The following is a 20,709-nucleotide window of genomic DNA, read 5'->3' on the forward strand; positions in this document are numbered from 1 at the left end:
AAGTCAAAGAAAACATTATTACATTTTGGCATGAGGTTTCACTTAGTCAACAGGTATCCCTTAAGGACAGGGGCTGAAGATGGCCTAGGTGTTCTGTAAGCTTTCAGTTTCCTGCCAGGTCAGTTGCTTCATTTGGAACCCATAGCGTTACTTCTCAGAAATGTCTTTCACTTGCCAAAGTAGGGTATCATTTTTAAATACAGAATAAAACAAGACAGAGAATTGAAGACCTGGGTCGGGGTTGTTCACCAACTTTATTCATCATGCAAAGTTGATCATAATTCTTAAAATGCACTGGAAATGGCCACGTTGCAGTATCTTCAAGTCAGAACACAATCAGATTTTTTCTTTATAAACTCAGGTAGGAGGATTTTACATTTTTTAAGAGAGAAGTAATTTACTTACAAGTGTTACCTCCTGTTTCAGCAAAAGACCTGTCTGCACATTGAAATTATCCTGATGCCATCACGGTTTTACCCTGCTAGTACTGGGATTTTAGAATGTGAAATATTATTTCACCAGTATATGTTTACATTAAAAAAGTATAAGAGCCTAAGAGAATGATTCTTTCTAGGTACTTATTTAGGGGTAACAGAAATAGTAAGGACACAGGAATATCACTCTTCATGCTATTCTTACTGATATGAAACCCAGGCACACAAACAGATAATGTATAGAAACTTCAAAAAGTTCATGGAAATGAATTTTGGGGGAAAAAAAAAACAACTACTCAGAGTTTTTAAAAAAATATCCCTACCAAATAAATTTGCTTTTCAGTTCCATTTCCCATGAACTTTTTGAACTGTCTGCATACAGTGACTGTAGGGTTAGGGTTACTTTCCCACCAAAAACTCAGAAATGTCCTACCTTCACAAAGCATGCCGAGCAAGACCTGAATGGCCTGTAAGCATGCTAAGTTGATTATGGATAGAAGAAAAAATAGCAGAATATTTATCTAAGTATGAGTGCCTCTCTCTATGGAAATTATTCCTTCATGTTTGTTTCTTATAGATTAAAACATTTGGCTTTGTCCAAGAGGACAAGGCAAAACTAGCTTTTTAGTCCTCTGCCTAACTGTGTTATCAGTGTCAACTTTCCCTATTCCAAGAAGGTGCTCTGATGTATACCAGGTCTTAAAGACAGTGAAGACAATTCCCCAGATAACTTCAGTGAAGGGATCACCATTAGAAGTTTTTTTTATTTCCCACCAGTGGTTTTGTAAAGCACTGATTTTTTGAAGGAGGCTGGTAGATCAGAGATCTCATTATCACTGTAGTGGAAGTAATAAAATCATTAAGAAAAAATAATACATGCATATGAAAATCTATGTGAACTTACAATACTTGTATTCCTTAAAACCTTGCTATTGATCACTAACTTAAATGCACCTTGGCTTGTGAAGAGGTTGCCTTCTTTGTGGTGTTTGTTCTTTTAAAACTATTGTCACAAAAAAAAACACAACATTATTACTGTGTAAGATAAAACTTAGAACTCAAATAGGAGCCACTGAGAGATGAGCGAAGGAACTGTCCCAAGTTTTTATGAGCTCACACTTGCAGAGAATGTGTATCTGATCCAGAACATGCGGCTGAGCTGGGAAGATGTGAGACTCTTTGAAACACTGGTGAGTACAAGATGAGTTCTGCCTTGTATAACTTCCACTCATTAGAAAGCGATGGCCTTTAAACAGTTTTCAAAAAGAATCCTACACCAGAATTTAAAATTCAATACTGGAAGGGTATACAAATTGTAGAACTTTAAAGGAAAGTGTCATGTAACTATTGATTGGTCATGATGATGTTCTAAAATTGTCTTTCCAGGGTCCTATCCTAGACTTTCCCTCAGCTTTAAACTTAAGAGAAACATTGGCTACTTTATCCTACAAACATACATGCCTTCCATCCTGATAACCATCCTCTCCTGGGTGTCCTTCTGGATTAATTACGATGCTTCAGCTGCAAGAGTGGCATTAGGTAGGTAGGCATTTTCCAGATGTATGTGGAGTGTGTGTGTGTGTGTATCAGAGAGAGAGAGAGAGCGAGCGAGAGAGAGCAAGAATGTGTCCTTGACACATGTATGCATCCCTCTGTACCCTGGAACACATGACAGATGATGAGAAAGGACCCTTATTGATGACAAGAATTTAGCCATGAGACTTTGCGTGATCTGGTTCAGCAGTAAATCAATTAAAAACAAATTAAACCTCTTCCACATCAAAATTACTTAGCCATAAAGCTGTTGGTAATGAAATTAGTCCCATCAGTTTGATATTTTATTGAGACATATTTCATGTAATATTGCTTGCATAACTATTCAATTTTTATCTGTGCTTTTTTTTAATCTGAGAAGAGATCCCTTTGAATATTTTTTCCTCAGCCAGAGACAAGGTTATAGGAAATGCATAATCCGAATTGTAAAATCTTAGAAATTTTTTGGTGTAGCGTAATTGAGCAGAGGGCAACAAATTAAGAATATTGGGAAATTATTCCTGGTGTTACTTCTTTTATGCCAGATATTTTTAGTCTTATAACCCCACAGGAGTAGAGTAAGTTACATTTCAAGAACCTTTTTTTATTATTAACTACAAAAAGTGAATTTATTACCTTGTATGTAATCTTTATCACTTTATGTTCCTACTCTTCCTTTGAAAATGCTGAATTGTTAACCAATTCACTATGAATTTTTTAATTCAATTATGTCCTTTAAAAAGTATTTCATTTATTCATTCAATACGTATTTTTGGAAAATGCGCTCAATAAATATTTGTCCAGTGCTTCTGGACCCTGTAAATACTCAGATCCCCTTGTGGAAATTATATTCTAACAGAAAAAGATAGCAATCAGTTTAATATGCATGCAAATTATATAACAGGGTAAAACTATCAAGGGAAATAAACAAGTAAGAGGGCTTGGTTGTACTGGGGATTGTGGTTTAGAATGATCAGGACAGACCTCGCTCAGAGATTGGCATTGATACCAAGCAGCTTAGGAGCCGCTTTGCTCTCGAGGTGACATTAGACCAGACTATTGCAAAGGCCTGAGGAAGGTGGAGCCAAGTACGTCAGGAGAAGGCCACAGAGACCAATGTGGAGTTCATGGGCATGAATAAATATGTTGTTGGAGAGGAGATGAAGAGAACAGCAGTTAAGTTCTTAGCTCATGGGGAAAACCCTGCTTTTGTTTTGTGTGAATATGGAATATCATTGAGGAGAGATTTTGGTATTAAAGCAATCACTTAGGCTATGTGCTAAATTCAGATTGCATTGCTCAAGGATAGAGAAAGGGAAAATAAATGCTTCACCAACTCAAATCCCTTGACATATTATAATCCTTCCATATTGTTATTGTTATTATTTTTTTAGGAATCACTACTGTCCTTACAATGACCACAATCAACACTCACCTTCGGGAAACTCTCCCTAAGATCCCTTATGTGAAGGCTATTGACATGTACCTGATGGGGTGCTTTGTCTTTGTTTTCATGGCTCTTCTGGAATATGCTTTGGTCAATTACATCTTCTTTGGGAGGGGACCCCAACGGCAAAAGAAAGCAGCTGAGAAGGCTGCTAATGCCAATAACGAAAAGATGCGCCTGGATGTCAACAAGGTACGTTCTGAGGACACACCTCCCTTGCTTCTTAGACTCATAGAAGTGTTTGTGAGTAAAGACTGTCTGACAATGAGGAAAGACAGGGAAAGGGAATGGATCATTTCCTCCATTTCATGTAGATTGTTCTCCTCAAGTAGTTGAGGCACAATTTGATTCTAAGACTCATAACACAAGACTTAGATACTCTTTCCACAAATGGTGGACCTGCATCAACCATAGTCACGTGAGGAACACCTTTGAGATGGTGTTCACAGGACAGTTGAATGTCTGCTGCAGCTGAATTGATATTTATTTAAATGTGCTCACTTTATTTAAACTGAGAAAAGGCAGCCTGATATCATTCGTCAGTATATTACTTGCTGGAAGATAACCTTAGGTTTAATAAAGAAGTAGAAACTGCATTATTAAGTTCTAACTGACTAGATGAAGACTGTGGGCCTAAGATTTGAATTCTAATGATGTAAAGGAAAAATTAGCCAGAATAGAGATGTGTTAAAGACTCATAAGAAGAAACTGAAACTTTACCCGTGAAGTAAGCAGAAGGATGGAGAAACATGGCAGGATACTAGAAATGATTTTCTCCTTAAGCAACATGTTATATTTATATGTGTATACGTCACTCAGCACTTAAGCATATGAATTTGTGAAGCTACCATCTTCCTTACATCAGATACAGCTTAACAATCGTAATCTCCTTTCTCAGCCCCTGGTTGGCAATGTTGGGTGTCGAGTCTAATGACCCAGAGAAAATTTTAAAAATTTGAAAGCATGAGTCTCTTTCAGAGAAATTGATTTGCCTGCATAAGGCATTTCTGAAAACAGTAGTTTTCAAAAATCCACCATGTCATACTGATTTGTAACCAAGTGAAGGCTTTTGACAGAAGTCCCAATGGAGTTTTCTCTTTATACCCAAATATAACTTCAGCTGGCTTCCTATTACAGAACTTTCCGTGCTAAACAGAACATGTATTGATACATCCTATTGTCTACATTTTAATTTTCTATAATAAAAAAGTCTAGCTTTAAAATCTGCCCAAAATAGAGTTTATAAAGTGTAGTGTGTGATCCAATAAATAATTGGTAGTGATGGGTTTATGAAGGCAGAGATAATTTTCAGCTATCTGGGATTGTTAACTGTAGCAATAATTAGTTTTTTATTGGTGCTTCAATTTATTATTATTAAATGTGTTATTTTTATTGGTGCTTCAATTTAATTCTAACGGTAACACATAAATAATCTCTCCTGTTGAGATTTATTTGTAGAAAACCCTGTGGAAGCTTCTGACTCCAGATGTTTTCTACTGTCCTTCATTCTGATGCTTAATTTGGGACTATTTCATAATCAGGGGCATTTATTTCTCAGAATACACTTTTAATCATATCAATTTTAAGTAAGACCTTGAAAGCCCAATATACTATGGGGCCTAGCTTACTATAAATTTTATTACTTAGTTCCCAGAATCTTACTTATAACAATCTTACTAGCATGAGACTCTCAACCTTTCAAATTATAGATTGCTTTTATAAACCAATTTTATGATATCTCTGGTTCTGTATCCTGAGTAAAGGAAAGAATAAATAAGTAAAACCATTTGAGGGTTGCAGTTTAAAAATGCCTAATTCGAGGCTTAATAACATCTGATTTCTTCATCTTCTCATACCAGTTTACACTTGAATGATAAACGTAAGACCTGGATCTTAGAGGATTTATAAAAACTGAAATGATAGAACTTTAAATATATCTGATTTCAGTATACTGAGAGAGAAAGTTTCATTGGGAAGGTGTCCTATGGTGAAATCCTATTCTTTGAGCTGAAGTAGTCCGCAATTCGGGTGATAGAATAGAAGAAGACAGAAAAGATAATTAGAGATATTCTAGTGAAGGAATTTTCAAAATAAAAGGAGTTTTGTCTCTCAAAGGATTTTGGTGACATCTGGACATAAATTTCGTTGTCAGAATTGGACACAAGAGGCTGCAGTTGGTGTCCAGTGTATTAAGACCTACAGTGTCACTTAAGGGTCTGCTGTGCACGAGGTAGCTTCCCAGTAGCAAGAAATTGTTCACCCTGTCGAGTCCAATTCCATGGGTTCAAACATGAGAATCCAAGACCCAGAAAAGCATGTTTGTGTTTTTAATACTGACAGAAGTGTGTTCTCCGTTTTGGTTGATTGGTATACGTAAGAGTCAAAATGTAGGGTAATGTGGTCTATAACAATGATTCTGAGCAAATACTTTGGAATGAGTAAGGCTTAGTATTTCCTGTGTCCTTTTGTGACAATGTAACAGGCTAAATAAACCTCTTGGGCTGTCAATTTCTTCATCTGTAATGTGGGGGTCATGTAAAGTCACTGTGGAGATTATCACAATATGTGAAGAGGATAACACAGTCCTCAATACATACTGAATAGTAATGGCAACTCTACCTTAAATGAGCACGTAGTATAGCTGTTAAGTATCACAGACATTATTAACTTTTAACTAAAATGAATGCTTCACAGATGGATTGGTAATGCTTGCTAGTGTGTTGTACACAGGTCTGCATGAGTATTAACTCATCTTTAAGACAGGAATGTTTTTACATCAAAAGTTTTAAAGTCAAATCAAGGAAATACTGTTTTAGTGGATATTTTCTTAAAATCTAGGGCAAGCCAGCTACTTCAAATTTCATCACTCCTTTCTCAGGATAGAATACCTATAGGCACATTGATTAGATTAAAACAATGAGGTGATCATGTGACATGCCAAACCCCATGGTTTACTTTAAAACCCAGCATTTCAAAACCCACTCTGGGTTTTGATTGAGCGGTGATTTCTTTTGTGTCAGCATCATGAGTAATGCTAGCATTTCCTATGAAAAGTGTCCCTTTCCAACTGTAATTGTGAAGCTATTTTTCTTTCAAAGATGGAGCACGGATAATCAGCTAAGTATTGTTGGAGGCCCTGGAAAAATCAGTTGCTAGAAGAGGAGTTAGAATTTTTCACCTTCATGTGTTTCTTTCCTAGAGATGGAAGCATTATGTCAGATTATTTAATGTGATTTTTAAGCTTGACTTTAGTTCAGGGAGGGATGAAAATGGAACACCTAGCAAGGCTTCAACAATAACTTCCACATTTTAAAAATCTTCTTGTGTGCCAATTCGTTTTACGTTTTTGTTTGATGAGTTTACAGCTCCTTACACAATTTTGTCCTGTTATTTAATTGGCAAAAGAACTATTAAAGAAATTGCAGTTGTTAAGATTGGGGAGCAAAGGCAACAACTTTCTGGAATTTCCTTGTCTTTATCCAGTGGATATCTCACTGTGTTAGCAAAAAAAATTAAACAAAAAGTAAAGTGAAAGGGTGATACTGATTGCATGCTAGTCCTTATAGAGTGTTCAGATCAGTTGATTTTACCTGCAAAATGTCCCACCTTTATGCACATGAAAGGCCATGAAAAAATGTCATTTTAGAGTTGTCTTCATGTGACAAGTATAGTTTTAAAACACTAAAATTAGGGTTTTTTTATTTTTAAAAGAGATTTTATTACTTTGAAGGAATTCTACAGGTTATACAGAGAGAGAGATCTTTCAGCTCGCTCACTAGCCACATGGCCACAGTGGCCAGAGTTGGATGAAACCAAGGAGGCAGGAGACTCACCTGGGTCTTCTACAAGATAGGCAATGGTCCAAACACTTGGCCATCCTCAGCCGCTTTTCCAAGGCCATTATCTGGGAGTAGGGTTGGAAACAAAGAATCTGGGGTTGGAACCAGCAACTATATGGGAAATGGCAAATGCTAAGATTTTAAAAGTGAGTTGTCCACTAAGACTACTGAATGATGCCCCAAAGTGTCCCCTGGAATAGTTAAGCAGACATCATCTCTGCTGTGATGGCAGTAGTGTTCTTCCTGCTATCCATTATATTCTTTTATTTGTGTATGTGTATGCATTAGTTTCCTAGTACATTTGCTTTGGTTTGATTACATTTATTGTTTGTGCTCATGCCTTCAAGTTTTAAACTCTTATTTCCCTTCAACTTGATTTTGTTTCCTTGTTTATTTTTCTGCTAATTACAAAACGCACGCGTATGTGAACATCTAGCTCTACTTAGGTTTTCATTGCTTTGGTTATTGCAAATCTGAAGTACTTCCAATATTTTCATTGTGTTGAGAAACCAGTGACTAGCAGTTTCCCAAGTGCAACTTCGCCAGGGATCTCAGTTTGAAAGTGTTCTTTGTTGTACAGTCATGGTTGTTGTGACTCTAAGTGTTGCCAGTGCTCAGGATGCCTTTTTACCTGTTTAATGTAAAACCTTTGTGATATTTTAAATCTATTTCTGCTACTTGGAATTTGTGTTTGGTTTTTTGTTTGTTCATTTTGTTGTATTTTTGGTAAAGAATAGATTTGTAACATAGCAATTCACTACCATTCCAAATCTGATGCTTTCTAAATACCAGTAGAGTTTATCTATATCAAATTTAGTTTAAGCATCAGTTCTACTATAGTGGCACCAGTTAACTTATTAGTACATTCTCTACTTTGTCTTCTAGATTTTTTATAAAGATATTAAACAAAATGGGACCCAATATCGATCCTTGTGGGACCCTACTGGAAACCTCTCCCCAACTAGACGGACTACCAATTACGATTTCTCTCTGTATACGGTTAGATAGCCAGCTTTTAATACATTTATTTGTATTTATGTGAGAGCCAATTTGTTTAGCTGTTCTCTTTGAAATAATGTGTGGAAGCTGCAGATAATTCTGGAAGTCATGCCTTCATAGACTTTGGGATAAGTTAAATGCTTTCGTGAGACCCTAGGGGTTGTGTTTCTTGTGTTGTGGTTTTGGGTTTGGTTTGGTTTGGCGTGGCTTCGCCTTCCTTTCTTCCTTCCTTCCTTCCTTCCTTCCTTCCTTCCTTCCTTCCTTCCTTTTTTTTAAGTTAACCACAGTGAACCTAAGCATCAGAAATTACTGCTGTGCTGGAGAAAGAAATACAGGGCAGTGCACTGCAAGGAAAGAATTGTCATTAGTACCCTGGCATTGGTCAGTTTTATTGGGGTGGTAGTTTTTTATTTTGGTTTGGTTAGTGGGGAATGGAAGACATAAAATGTATATTCTGTTGGTTGATTCAGGACTCAGGAGATTCTGCTTTCTGTCCTAGATCGTTAATTGTGCCAAACAAGATTACATTTGCATCAAGTCCCTGTTTCCATATTATTATTTACTTTACAAATAAGCATTTTCTCTGTATTGAACACTGTTACACTGATAAAGAAAAAGTAATCAAGCTTATTCCTTGTCAAACTCTTGAGTTGAATGAATTCCAAAGAATAGCTCTTTTTGGCTTCTACTTAGTTTACTTTCTGATTCTTCATATGTTTATAATCTTAACTGGTAAATTAGCATTTACAGTCACCCTTCAAATTTTAGCAGGAGGATAATTGTCACCATTCTGCTTGATCTGTTATTTGTCCAACTCAGATTTCTTTTTACTTTTTGGTGAGGAAGTGCATGATGTACAGTACCTATGAACCTTCCCTGTGAGGACTTGATGCCGGATAAGGCTCCAGTGTGGTATCTTCTAATTTCATGTGCTTCCTTACTTTTTTATTCTCACTCCAAATCCCTTGATACCTCATTATTACTGTGCATAGAATGGGGGGGGGCAGATGTGAATAATGTATTAAATTGTTAGTTTGCTTTGGTATTTTTTTTTTTACTTCACAGCTTCTTAAATGGCAAATGAGTTGGATAAGTGATAATAGAGTTCACTAAATGAGTTTTTGAAACTTTAGTAACCACTCTTTTAGTCCCAATCCCCTACACATTCCAGAAGCTACTATGTCTGTACTCTCAGGCTCTCATTTATGTGGTTGCTGCTGTTCTTTGCTTCCTTTAAATGGCCGTTGATTTTATTGGACAGTATTCTGGGTAGCATGTTAATCATGTAGAAGAAAATATGAATCAAATTTGGAATTTGCATTTATGGTGGATGTTGCTGCAGAATGCTGCATTTGTCAAAACCCAAGCCAAAGCTCATTGTATGATTAGTCTATTGATGGTGACAGTCATATGATGTCCAGATATCCTCAAACCAAGAAGAAATGAATTGACCTCTTTGATGCATTAAATTGTTCAGCTGATGGATTAGAAGAGTTAGTACTGTCTGATCCTGTGATTTGGACCCTGATTTGTCAAAAAAAAATTTGTATTTCATAAAGTGATGTATTGTAAAATATGTAATTTTGACATAGTTTTATTTCCTGCCAGAATATATTTTTATTCTGTCCTTTGACTCCTCCTTTAAGTTTCTAGTGTATGAAATAGAACTTATAAGACTTAGCATCCAAAACTTCAAATAACATTCATTTAATTAAACTGAAAATCTGTGACAATGTCAACATGCCAGAGTATGTGACAGTCACTGAGGCAGTGGGAAGGTAGGTGCACGTTGGAGTCAGAATGACCTGTGTTTATATTTAGGCATTGTCTTTGTAAGGTTTAAGGTTTGTGACACTGGATATGGTTAACCTTTAAACCCTCTGAATTCCTCAATTGAAACTACAATTTTTCTGCCTCATGGTGGTGCTATATTAAATAGCAGTGGCGAAAATGGAAATCCTTGTCTAGTTCCACGACTTAGTGGAAAAGCATCCAGTCTTTCCCATTTAGTATGATGCTGGTATTGGTTTATTTTGTACATTGTTTTGATTGTGTTATAGAATGTTCCTTCTAGGCTTATCTTGCTTAAGATTTTTTTTTTTAGCATGAAGTAATGTTGGATTTGATCTGATACTTTCTCTGCATCTCTTTATATGATCATGTGGTTTTAATTTTTCTATTTGTTGATATGGAGAATCATATTTATTGATTCGTGAATGTTAAACCATCACTGTGCCAGAAATAAATCCTAAATGAACAAGGAGAATGATCTGCCTGATGTACTGTTGGATTCTGTTGGCTAGTATTTTTGTTGAGGATTTTTGCATTTATGTTCATCAGGGATATTGGTCCGAGGTCTCTTTATTTGTTATCTCTGTCTGGCTTTGGTTTCATAGGAAGAATTTGGTAGGATTTTCTCCCTTTCTATTGTTTGGAATAGCTTGTGGAGAACTGAGTAAGTTCTTCCTCAAACATTTAGTAGAATTTTACAGTGAAGCCATCTGGTCCATGGCTTTCCTTTGTTAGGAGGGATTTTATTACTGATTTAATCTCAGTCCGTGTTGTAGGTCTGTTTAGAATATTAATTGCTTCATGATTCAGTATTGGTAGCTTGTATGTGTCCAAATCTCTATCTATTTCTTGTAGGTCTTCTGATTTATCAGCACACTTGTAATAGTTCCTAATAATTATTTCGATGTCCGAGGTGTCTGTTATTATATTTCGTTTTTTGTCTCTGATCATATTGATTTGTATCTTCCTCCTTTTTCTGATTAGTTGGGCTAGTGGGGAATCTATTTTGTTGATGTTCTCAGAGAACCAGAACTTTGATTCATCAATCTTATGTATTGTTCTTTTGGTTTCTATATGGTTTATTTCCTCCCTTACTTATTTCTTTTTTCTGCTAATTTTTGGATTGCTTTGCTGTTGTTTTTCTAGCTTCTTCAAATGTATGGCTAGTTTGTTTACTTGGTGCTTTTCTAATTGCTTAACATAAGCAGTGATTGAAGTGAACTTTCCTAATACTTACTGCCTTGATTGTGTTCCATAAACATTGATATGTTGTGTTTCAAGCAAATGTTTGGTTCAAGCAAATTTTTAATTTCCCCTTTGATTTTTCTCTCTAACCCATTGTTCACTTAGTATCGTATTATTCAATCTCCAGGTATTTACATATGTTCTGGGGGTATTTTGACTTATTGGTCTCCAGTTTCACTCCTTGGTAGTCTGAGAATATATATGGCATAATGTCATTCTTTTTCAAATATGTGGAGGCTTGTTTTGTGGCTTATAACCTAGTCAGTTCTGATGAAAGTTCCATGTACTGATGAAAAAAGTGTATTCTCTGTAGGATAAAAGTCTCTGTTGATATCAGTTAAGTCCATTTGTTCTGTTGTCTGGGGGAGATCTGTTGTTTCCTTACTGAGTTTCTCTCTTGTCAGTCTGTCCATTCACGTTAATGATATATTATGGCCTCCCACTATTTTGGTATTGGAGTCTGTTTCTCATTTTATGTCCATTACTATGTGTTTCACATAGCTAGGTACCGTGGCATTTGGTGCATATACAATTATTATGATGATCTCTTCTTGTTGAATGGATCCTTTGGTTATCATGTGGTGCCCTTCTTCATCTCTTTTGATGGTTTTCATGTCAAACTCTGTGTCATCTGATACAAGAATAGCTACATCAGCTAGATTTTCCTTTCCATTAGCCTGGAATATCTCTTTTTATCCTCTCATTTTTACTTCCCACTGATCCTTGTTAGTGAGATATGTCTCCTGTAGGCAACAGATAGCTCTGGCTGCTAGTGGAGCCATAACTGCAGTTTGCTGCCCGCCACTGGGTTATCTGGGCACTGCAACATTGCTCCATTTTCTTTGCCACTTCCTCATGTCCATGAGTCTCTGGGTGCCCCTCTCTTGTTGGCCTGTCCTCTCCTTTCTCCTGGAATCTGCTTTCTCTGCTCCACTCTGGCTAATGATTCTCCATCAGTTTAAACTTGTCCTCACCGTATACCACCATCTTGCTTTCTGCCCAAGTTCTGGGCCACTAATTTCACCCTGGTGCAGTACCAGCTCTTCTTGCTTTGCTGGAGTGAACCAATGTCAGTCTCTTTCTATCAACCTTTCACATTAAAACAAACACACAGAGAAAAAACTTTAAAAACATTTCTCAAAAATAGACTCTACTGAAAATATTATAAATCAAAATTTTCATGAGAAAACTGAGAAATCTATATTTTGCCCCTCATATTTTTGTGGCCTATACTAAAGCATGGAAGTGATTGTAAGACTTAATTAAAAACTAACACTGACCCTGGCACAGTGGCCTAGCAGCTTAAGTCCTCACCTTGAATGCGCCAGGATCCCGTATGGGCACTGGTTCTAATTCCAGCAGCTCCACTTCCCATCCAGCTCCCTGCTTGTGGCCTGGGAAAGCAGTCGAGGATGGCCCAGAACTTTGTGATCTTGCACCCAGGTGCAAGACTTGGAAGAGCTCCTGGCTCTTGGCTTCAGACGGGAGCAGCTTCAGCCATCGCAGTTATTTGGGGAGTGAATCATCGGACACAAGATCTTCATCTGTCTCGTCTCCTCTCTCTTTCTCTCCCCCAACCCCTGCAACAAAAATAAACAAATCTTCTTTAAAAAAACTAACACCAACAATATTGTCAGAGCTGCTTATATTACTGGAAAAATATGCTAAGTCAAGTCACAGGCAAAAGCAAGAGGCAATTCCAAATCTAAAGAAAACTAGTAGTTATTATTGCTATCTTAAGATTAATCCAAGATAAAAGAATGAAGAACCACTTGGAACAGTTGATATCTCCTAGTAGGATTACTGCTTTGAGCCTTAACTACTTTGCTTCCTACTGGCAAACAGCCTGGAAGGTACCCAGTGACGATGCAAGGACTTTATGTCCCTGCCATAAACATGGGAGACCCAGACTGCATGCTAGAATCTGGACTTGCCTTGGTCCAGCCATGGCAGTAGAGGGCATTTGTTGAGTGAACCAGCAGTGTCTCTTCCTTTCATTCTCTTTCTCTGTGCCTTTCAAATAAGATGACAAATTAAAACATTAATAAAAATGCTTATTGGTTGCATAAAGTCTTTTATCTGTAACTCTTATCAAACATAAAATATTAATTAAATTGTGAAGCATTCAGAAGATAAAATAATATTACACAATTATCAGGAATGTGGTTAAAATTAATAGCAGTGGTAAAACTATAATTTCCAATATGCATCTACCAAGTATTTTTTAAATGTGAAGATAATAAATATTTCAAGCAGTAAGAGAATAGCAAAGTATGTACAAGTAGTAGAAGAAAATAAACAAGATAAGTTAGAGATAAATTACAAAATCTAAAACAAACCCTACAAATAAAGCACAATGAATAATCATAGGGTTTCTCCTTTAAATATTTAAGATATTTAAATAAAATAGAAAAATAATTCATCAATGGAAAGTTTATTTAAAAAAACAGGGAGACAATATGGATACAGCTCCGCGTAATTTTAAAAATAACTACAATATAGAAAAGAAAAAATGAAAGAAATCTATTCACAGGTCTGAGAAAAATAACAGATGAAAAAAATTACATCCTCAGAAAATATAAATTATAGGCCTGCTCTGTGGTGCTGTGAGTTAAGCTGCCGCTTGCAATGATAGCATCGCCTATCAGAGAACTATTCCACTCCTGCATGCTCCGCTTGCAGGGTAGCTCCCTGCACATGCACCCGGTGAGGCAGCAGATCTTCCAAATACCTGAACCTCCCCTCCCTGTGAGTATCTGGTTTCTGGAATCCACTTAGCCCAGCCCCACCAATTCCAGGCAACTGGAACCTCTCTCTCTCTCTGTGTCTCTCAGTTGTTCAGATAAAAACAAATAATGTATTAGCAAAATTGATCGTAAGAGAACCAAAAAGCAAAGAACAGAATGATACCAAACATTGAACTAAGGAAACTGTTAGAGAAATGTGACTCCCACTTTGAAAGAGCATCTGGCCAAGAATTCTTCAACATTAAATTCAGCCAAATATTATGAAACAAATACTTTTGGTGGTGCTTAAATTTGGGCAAATTAAAGCAAAAAGATTGAGAAAAATCTTTCAAACGATTTAAAAAGCCACTTAACATATTAAGGTACTAGAAGTCTATTTCACAAAAAAAAAAAAAGCACATGATGGGAGCTATAGATCAATTGCAATAATAAATAAATGGGAAAGGAATGAAAAAATCCTGAAACAAATTTACCAGTTGAATATTATAAGATAGAACAATGGCATAAAATTTCAAATTAAAAAGTTATTTGTCATATACTTAAATGTGCAAAAATATTTGTATGATATCAATAGATGCCAAAAGCCTAATTATTAAAAATACAGAATCCATTTTTGGTTATAGATTTTAAATCCTTCAATAAGTTGAAAAGCAATGAATGTCTCCTTGCCCTGGGTCTGCCTATTTCTCTTATCTACATTTCTAACCAAAGCTTCTCTTGTCCAAGGTAGGAACAAAATCTGAAGGTAGACCCATAGTAAAAGAAACAATAAAACTGGATCCCCACCCCCCATTAGCACCATTATGTAACAATTATTAGCCACTTCCATTACCTGAGAGATGATAAAGATCATTTAAAAGAGAGGAGAAATAATTGCCTTTTCAACTAAAGTGATACAATTTTATTTAAGCAAAGTCTAAGGAATGGGGCTGGGGCTCTGGCATGGCATGGCAGCACCTGCCACTTTGGCATCCTATATGGGTGCCAGTTTGGATCCATGCTCCTCTTCTTTTAATCTAATCCCCTGCTGATTCCTGAGATGGAATCAGATGATAACCCAAGTACTTGGGCCCCCAAACCCAAATGCAAGACAAGAGGGAGGCTCCTAGCTCCTGGCTTCTACCTGGCCCAGCCCCAGTCATTGTGACCATTTGAGGGGGTGAAAGAATAGATGAAAGACTTTCTCTGTCTCTCTGTCTTGGTCTGTCTCTGTTTCTCTCTGTAATTCTGCCTTTCAAACAAGGTAAATAATTTTTTTTTATTCAACTAGGTAAAACTTTTAACAAAAACAGAAGACAGGACATCTCCCAATACTTTCCCATATGAAGACTATAAAATTAATAAAAAGTAAAATAAAATAAAAACACCCAAGGAAAGAAACAGAATATTTTCCAATAAAATAAATAAATCTTTAAAAAAGATTTAAAAAATAAGTTCATATTTTGAAGGAAATCAGTTCTTGTTCAATTAAATTGATTTCAAGATAATCTCAATCCGTGTCAATTGGCTTTATTTTGGGTTCATTTGAAAAAAAATAGAGACTATTAGGGAAAAAACTTTTAATGAATTATAAAACAATAGTAATGAATAAAATATAGCACTGAATTGGTCCATCTCAATGGAATAAATATTGGCAATAGGAACATAATATAATTAAGCTCTTACTAAAGGTGTCTTTTTATACCATTGCAAATATATCATTTATTTGATCTATGGTAGGAGCAACTATTTTTAATCTAAGCCTAGTACCATATACACATATTCAGTCAGTATTCTTCCCCAAATTAATATGTAAATAAATCAAAGCTGTAGCTTTTCTTTTCAAAGTCAAGAAATCATGTCTCTTTTTAAGATTTATTTTATTTTTATTGGAAAGTCAGATATATAGAGAGGAGGAGAGACAGAGAGGAAGATCTTCTATCGGTTGATTCACTCCCCAAGTGGCCACCATGGCCAGAGCTGCGCTGATCCGAAGTCAGGAGCCCGAAGACTCTTCTGGATCTTCCTGTGGGTGCAGGGTCCCAAGGCTTTGGGCCGTCTTGGACTGCTTTCCCAGGCCACAAGCAGGGAGCTGGAAGGGTAGAAGGACTACTGGGACATGAACTGGCATCCTTATGAGATCCCAGAACATGCAACACGAGAACTAGTTGCTAGGCTACCTTCTGGAACCAAGAAATCATATGTAATAAATGTTTTGCTAACCAGGACAAAGAATCCAGAAAAGAGCAATAAAACATTTTGGCCCATTAAAATATTTCATTTCTGAAGTTTTCATTCTTTTGTCATTCTTATCAGGCATTCCTTTGCTTTTATAACCTTTTGATTCTCTTCCTAAATTGTTTGAACCAAGTGATTATTTTTATTTGCTTAAAAAGCCACTTACATGCTGTTTGAGTTGGCTTCCCTGAAGTTGCGTTATTATGGTTCTTGTCCATTTCTAAGAACTTGTGGTTTTGTTAGTTTCATGAGTTGTAAATAAAATAAAATTATTAAACATGTATTAGGTGTTATTTTAATTATAAATTCCAAGGCTCTAACCCATGCTATGCATTTTAATTTTCACATTGCCTAATTATTTGCACTTTGTAATTTGTGGATTTTCTGAAGTAGCTAAATTTGAGATTGAGAAATACAATCCTAACTTTCTCATGTTTTCCTTTTCTTTTCTTTCTTTTTTTTTTTTTTTTTTTTTTTTTAGCTCATTTGTGAGACAGAGAGCTTCCATTTGCTGATTCATTCCCTAAATGCATGCAGTAAACTAGGGAGCCAAAGCTGCCGGCTGTCATCTCAGCCTTGTCTTCCGTGTCAGTTCAGGGATCCACCTGCTTGGGCAACTGCTTGCTGCCTCCCAGTGTGTGCATTATCACAAAGCTAGAGCTGTAGGCAGGTGTTGCATCCTGCCATCCCAGTATGGGATACAGCAGTCTTAACTGCTAGACCACAGGCCTGTTCCTGTCCTAAGAGCTTTTTATTTAGCTTTAAATTTATTATTATTATTCTTATTACTTTAATTTAAAATGTAGTAAGAGAGGAGACAGAGGAAGAGAGAGATGAAATCTTCTGTTTGCTGGTCCTCTCACCCAGATGTCTGTGTGTGGACAGGGAAGCCATGGGCCTGGATCTGCACTTGTTCTCCCATGTGGATGGCATGAGCCAGTCTTTGGGCTATCTTCTGTTGCTTTCCCAGCATGTTAGCATGAAGTTAGATTGAAAGCAGAGCAGCAGGAACGGTAACCAGCACTCTGACATATGTTGCAGTTCAACTACTGTGCTGCAATGCTGGCCCAAAAATTTCTTTAATATCCTGTAAATTGTTTTAAGTTTCATGTTTAATCCACCTTGAATAATAGATGATGATATTCAAGAAGTTAATACAAATGGAATTAAAATATATTTACTCTGGGGTAAAATTTTTGAAATTGGGTGTATAAAGGATCTTCAAAATTAATGGAATATCTGTTTTTTAAATACTCACAGATTTCACAACTGTGGGGCACTTACAGGGTGGATAGTGTGGCATTGCTGGTGGAGTCACGAGCATCTCATATTAGAATGTTGGTTCAGTCCTCCTCCTGAAGCATCATGGAGGCAGCCGATGATGACTCAGGTGTTTTGGGTCCCTGTCACTCAAGTGCAGGTAGAATTCTGGGCTTCTGGCTCTGTCCTGGCTTAGCTTTATCTGTTCAGTATTAAGGCATTCCACCAGTGAATGGAGACTCAATCTCTCTTTCACTCTCACCCTTCTTCCCCATTCAATCCCATCCCTACTGATCTCTCCCTTAGTTTCTCTCTCTCCTCCTCCGCATTGCTCTCTCTCTCTCAAATAGATGAAAACAAGCTTTGTTTTTAATTGACACTAAAATGGATTTAGCTGTTAATTCCACTTTCCCACAAACTTTTCAAGGTACTGTTTCATGTTGTTGACACAAGAGAATAGCCAGCTGTGCATTTTTCAGAGGTAAAAAGAGTAACACAAGCATTATCCATGCTTAACAATCTATTTTCCCAGTGGTTATATTTGAAGAATATGATGGGAAGATACTTGTATTTTTGTATTTCCATTTTCTATAAAATTTTAACTTTTATAATTAGAATATCACTTTTAAAATTTAAGAAGACATGTGTATTTGTGTGTATATATGTATATATACATAAGTAGAGATTACATACCTGTCATATCTAGCACATACAAATAATACACATACATACTTCCAAGTCTTTATGTATCACTTAAACATAAATTAAATTATAGATGTGAAATCATATAAATACCACATTATACATTTCTTTCATTTATCTATTTATTTATTGGAAGGGCAGAGCTACAGAGAGAAGAAAGGAAGAGATCTGACTATGTTCACTCTCCAAGTGGGCTCAGTGATAGGGGCTGGGCCAGACACAAGTCAAGAGTTTCTGTCAGGTCTCCCATGTGGGTGCCACAGCCAAAGCACTCAGGGCTATCTTCTGCTTTCCCAGGTGCATCAACACTGACTTGGATTGGAAGCAAAACAACCAGGGCTTAATCCGTGTGGCATGCTAGCACTGCAGGTGGTGGCTTAACATGATACACCACAGCACCAGCCTCCTCATTACTCAGTATCATTTCTAATGATATCTAAGGCTTCTCACTAAAAGGAAAAGAAAGAAGTGAAATGGAGGCAGGAAGGAGAGGAGGGGAAAGGCACTAGAAAAGAAAGGGAATGAGAGCAGAGATGGGCAATTCAGGGAGGAAGAAAGCAGGGAAGAAGGGTGAAAGAAAGGAAGAGAAAGGTGCACACTGAGCAATAACTGCTCAGCGCTGAGCAGAGTCAAGCCCGCGGGTACCACCTCGCTGGTCAGTGTTGTCATCAAAGAGTCAAGATGCCATAGCACACTTAACACAGAGCACCCTCCAGTCTTTCTTCAAGCATGGACGTGTCTGTGGCAATACTGCCTATGCCATTCTGCATATATGAGGAAACTCACAACTCAGCTCAGCACATCAGACCCGGGACACTGGATGCTCAGATCTCTAACACTCAACAGTTTATGTGATCACAGACAAGTCAGTGTTACCCCGTGTGTACGGAGGCACCAAACTCGTCCTTCTCAAAAATCCTAAGCTCCATGATTCACTGTTTTTTTCTTTTCTTTACCTGCATCATTAGTCCCATCATTTCCTTTCACGTAAACCTAATTTTATCTATTTCCACTCAAAGTAATACATAACTAATTTATATACATCCACACAGCATCCATATCTTTGTATTACTTACTTTATTTTAACAGGATACCTTTTGGGAAAATGTAGAAAGTCTATAGCGTGAAATTTAATATGAAATTCTGAACTGGTTATAATTAAAACTATTATGGACTCAATCCATATCATAAAAATAACTCATCAAAAGAGATAGATTTTTTTTAAAGATTTATTTATTTATTGGAAAGTCAGATATATAGAGAGGAGGAGAGACAGAGAGGAAGATCTTCCATCCGATGATTCACTCCCCAAGTGAGCGCAAAGGCCGATGCTATGCAGATCCGAAGCCAGGATCCAGGAACCTCTTCCGGGTCTCCCACATGGGTGCAGGGTCCCAAAGCGTTGGGCCGTCTTTGACTGCTTTTCCAGGCCACAGGCAGGGAGCTGGATGGGAAGTGGGGCCACAGGGATTAGAACCGGCGCCCATATGGAAGCCTGGCACGTTCGAAGCGAGAACTTTAGCTGCTAGGCCATGTTGCCAGGCCCAAAAGAGATAGATTTTTAACACAAGATAAATTAGAATGTGACTTAAATGACTTGTGATCCGCAAAGTAGCAAATAACTTAGGAGCCAGACATATCACATTGTTACGCTGCTTTGTGATAAAATAGTGTTTTCTGCGTAATTCCTTTGATGCCTCATTTCATTATCTCAGGAACTGCAGGATGCATAAACAGTATATCTAAACCCTATTCCTAGAAGAGAACATGGAAACAAGCACCAAACAAATCGCTAATGAAACCAGCTCTGCACCGTCGCCCTGTACCTTCTTGTCCCCGCCCGTCTGGGCCGGCAGGTCCTTTGGAAGTCCATTCTGGTTCCATGAACCCGGTCATCTCCTACCATGCAGGCATGAAAATCATACTTAGCTCTTTCAATTTTAAGCTCACTTCTTTTCAATTGTTTTTTTCCTAGCTAAAATGCATATCACGGTCAGTTAGATGTGGTAAGCATATTTATGCTGTCAGAATACCCCAGGTCACTACTAAGCAAAATTTAGCAAGACACAATAAAAGTTTTTATGTAGCACTGTGAATTTTCAACAGCTCCGATAGTTCACTGTCTTTTTGCATTTTTTAAAGAAAAAATATGCGAGGATTTTTGAATTTAGGAACAAAAGGATTCACCTTCTAAAACTCTTAAAGCTAGTAGGAGGCTTCCCTATTCTGTAGCATTTTCTTCTTCATTCATTTATAAACACTTGTGTATGTCAGCACATTGATGGTGTATTTTACAGTTGGTGAAATGTGAAATGTGATAGCCATTCTGGTACTCTAAAAGACATTTTTAGAGAGAAAACACTGGAAAGATTATGAGCTGTTTATTGGCATAAGAAACCTGTTCCATGTACAGCTTTGGGAGTCAGGGGCTGGTATTCAATTTTTATTAATCATCATTCTATTAATATTAAATTTTAAGAAAATGCAGAACCTGC

At 37.0% G+C, this 20,709-nt stretch overlaps 1 protein-coding gene across 3 annotated transcripts in view; it reads left to right on the forward strand.

Moving 5' to 3' along the window:
- The window catches only part of GABRB2 (gamma-aminobutyric acid type A receptor subunit beta2), a 194,547-nt gene that overhangs the window by 159,444 nt on the left and 14,394 nt on the right, over positions 1 to 20,709 (forward strand). Inside the window, exons 7-9 of one of the 3 annotated variants that reach the window (XM_040975725.1) lie at positions 1,821 to 1,973; positions 3,362 to 3,610; positions 3,650 to 3,651. In XM_040975725.1, coding sequence (XP_040831659.1) covers positions 1,821 to 1,973; positions 3,362 to 3,610; positions 3,650 to 3,651 — 404 coding nt within the window. Of the gene's footprint in view, positions 1 to 1,820; positions 1,974 to 3,361; positions 3,611 to 3,649; positions 3,652 to 8,138; positions 8,253 to 20,709 lie in introns of all 3 variants that reach the window. The other 2 variants (XM_040975722.1, XM_040975726.1) reach the window with 2 other exon arrangements.

Source organism: Ochotona curzoniae, unplaced genomic scaffold (genome assembly GCF_017591425.1).
Source record: "Ochotona curzoniae isolate NIBS_2020 unplaced genomic scaffold, NIBS_Ocur_1.0 contig_1, whole genome shotgun sequence".
Lineage (NCBI taxonomy): Eukaryota > Metazoa > Chordata > Mammalia > Lagomorpha > Ochotonidae > Ochotona > Ochotona curzoniae.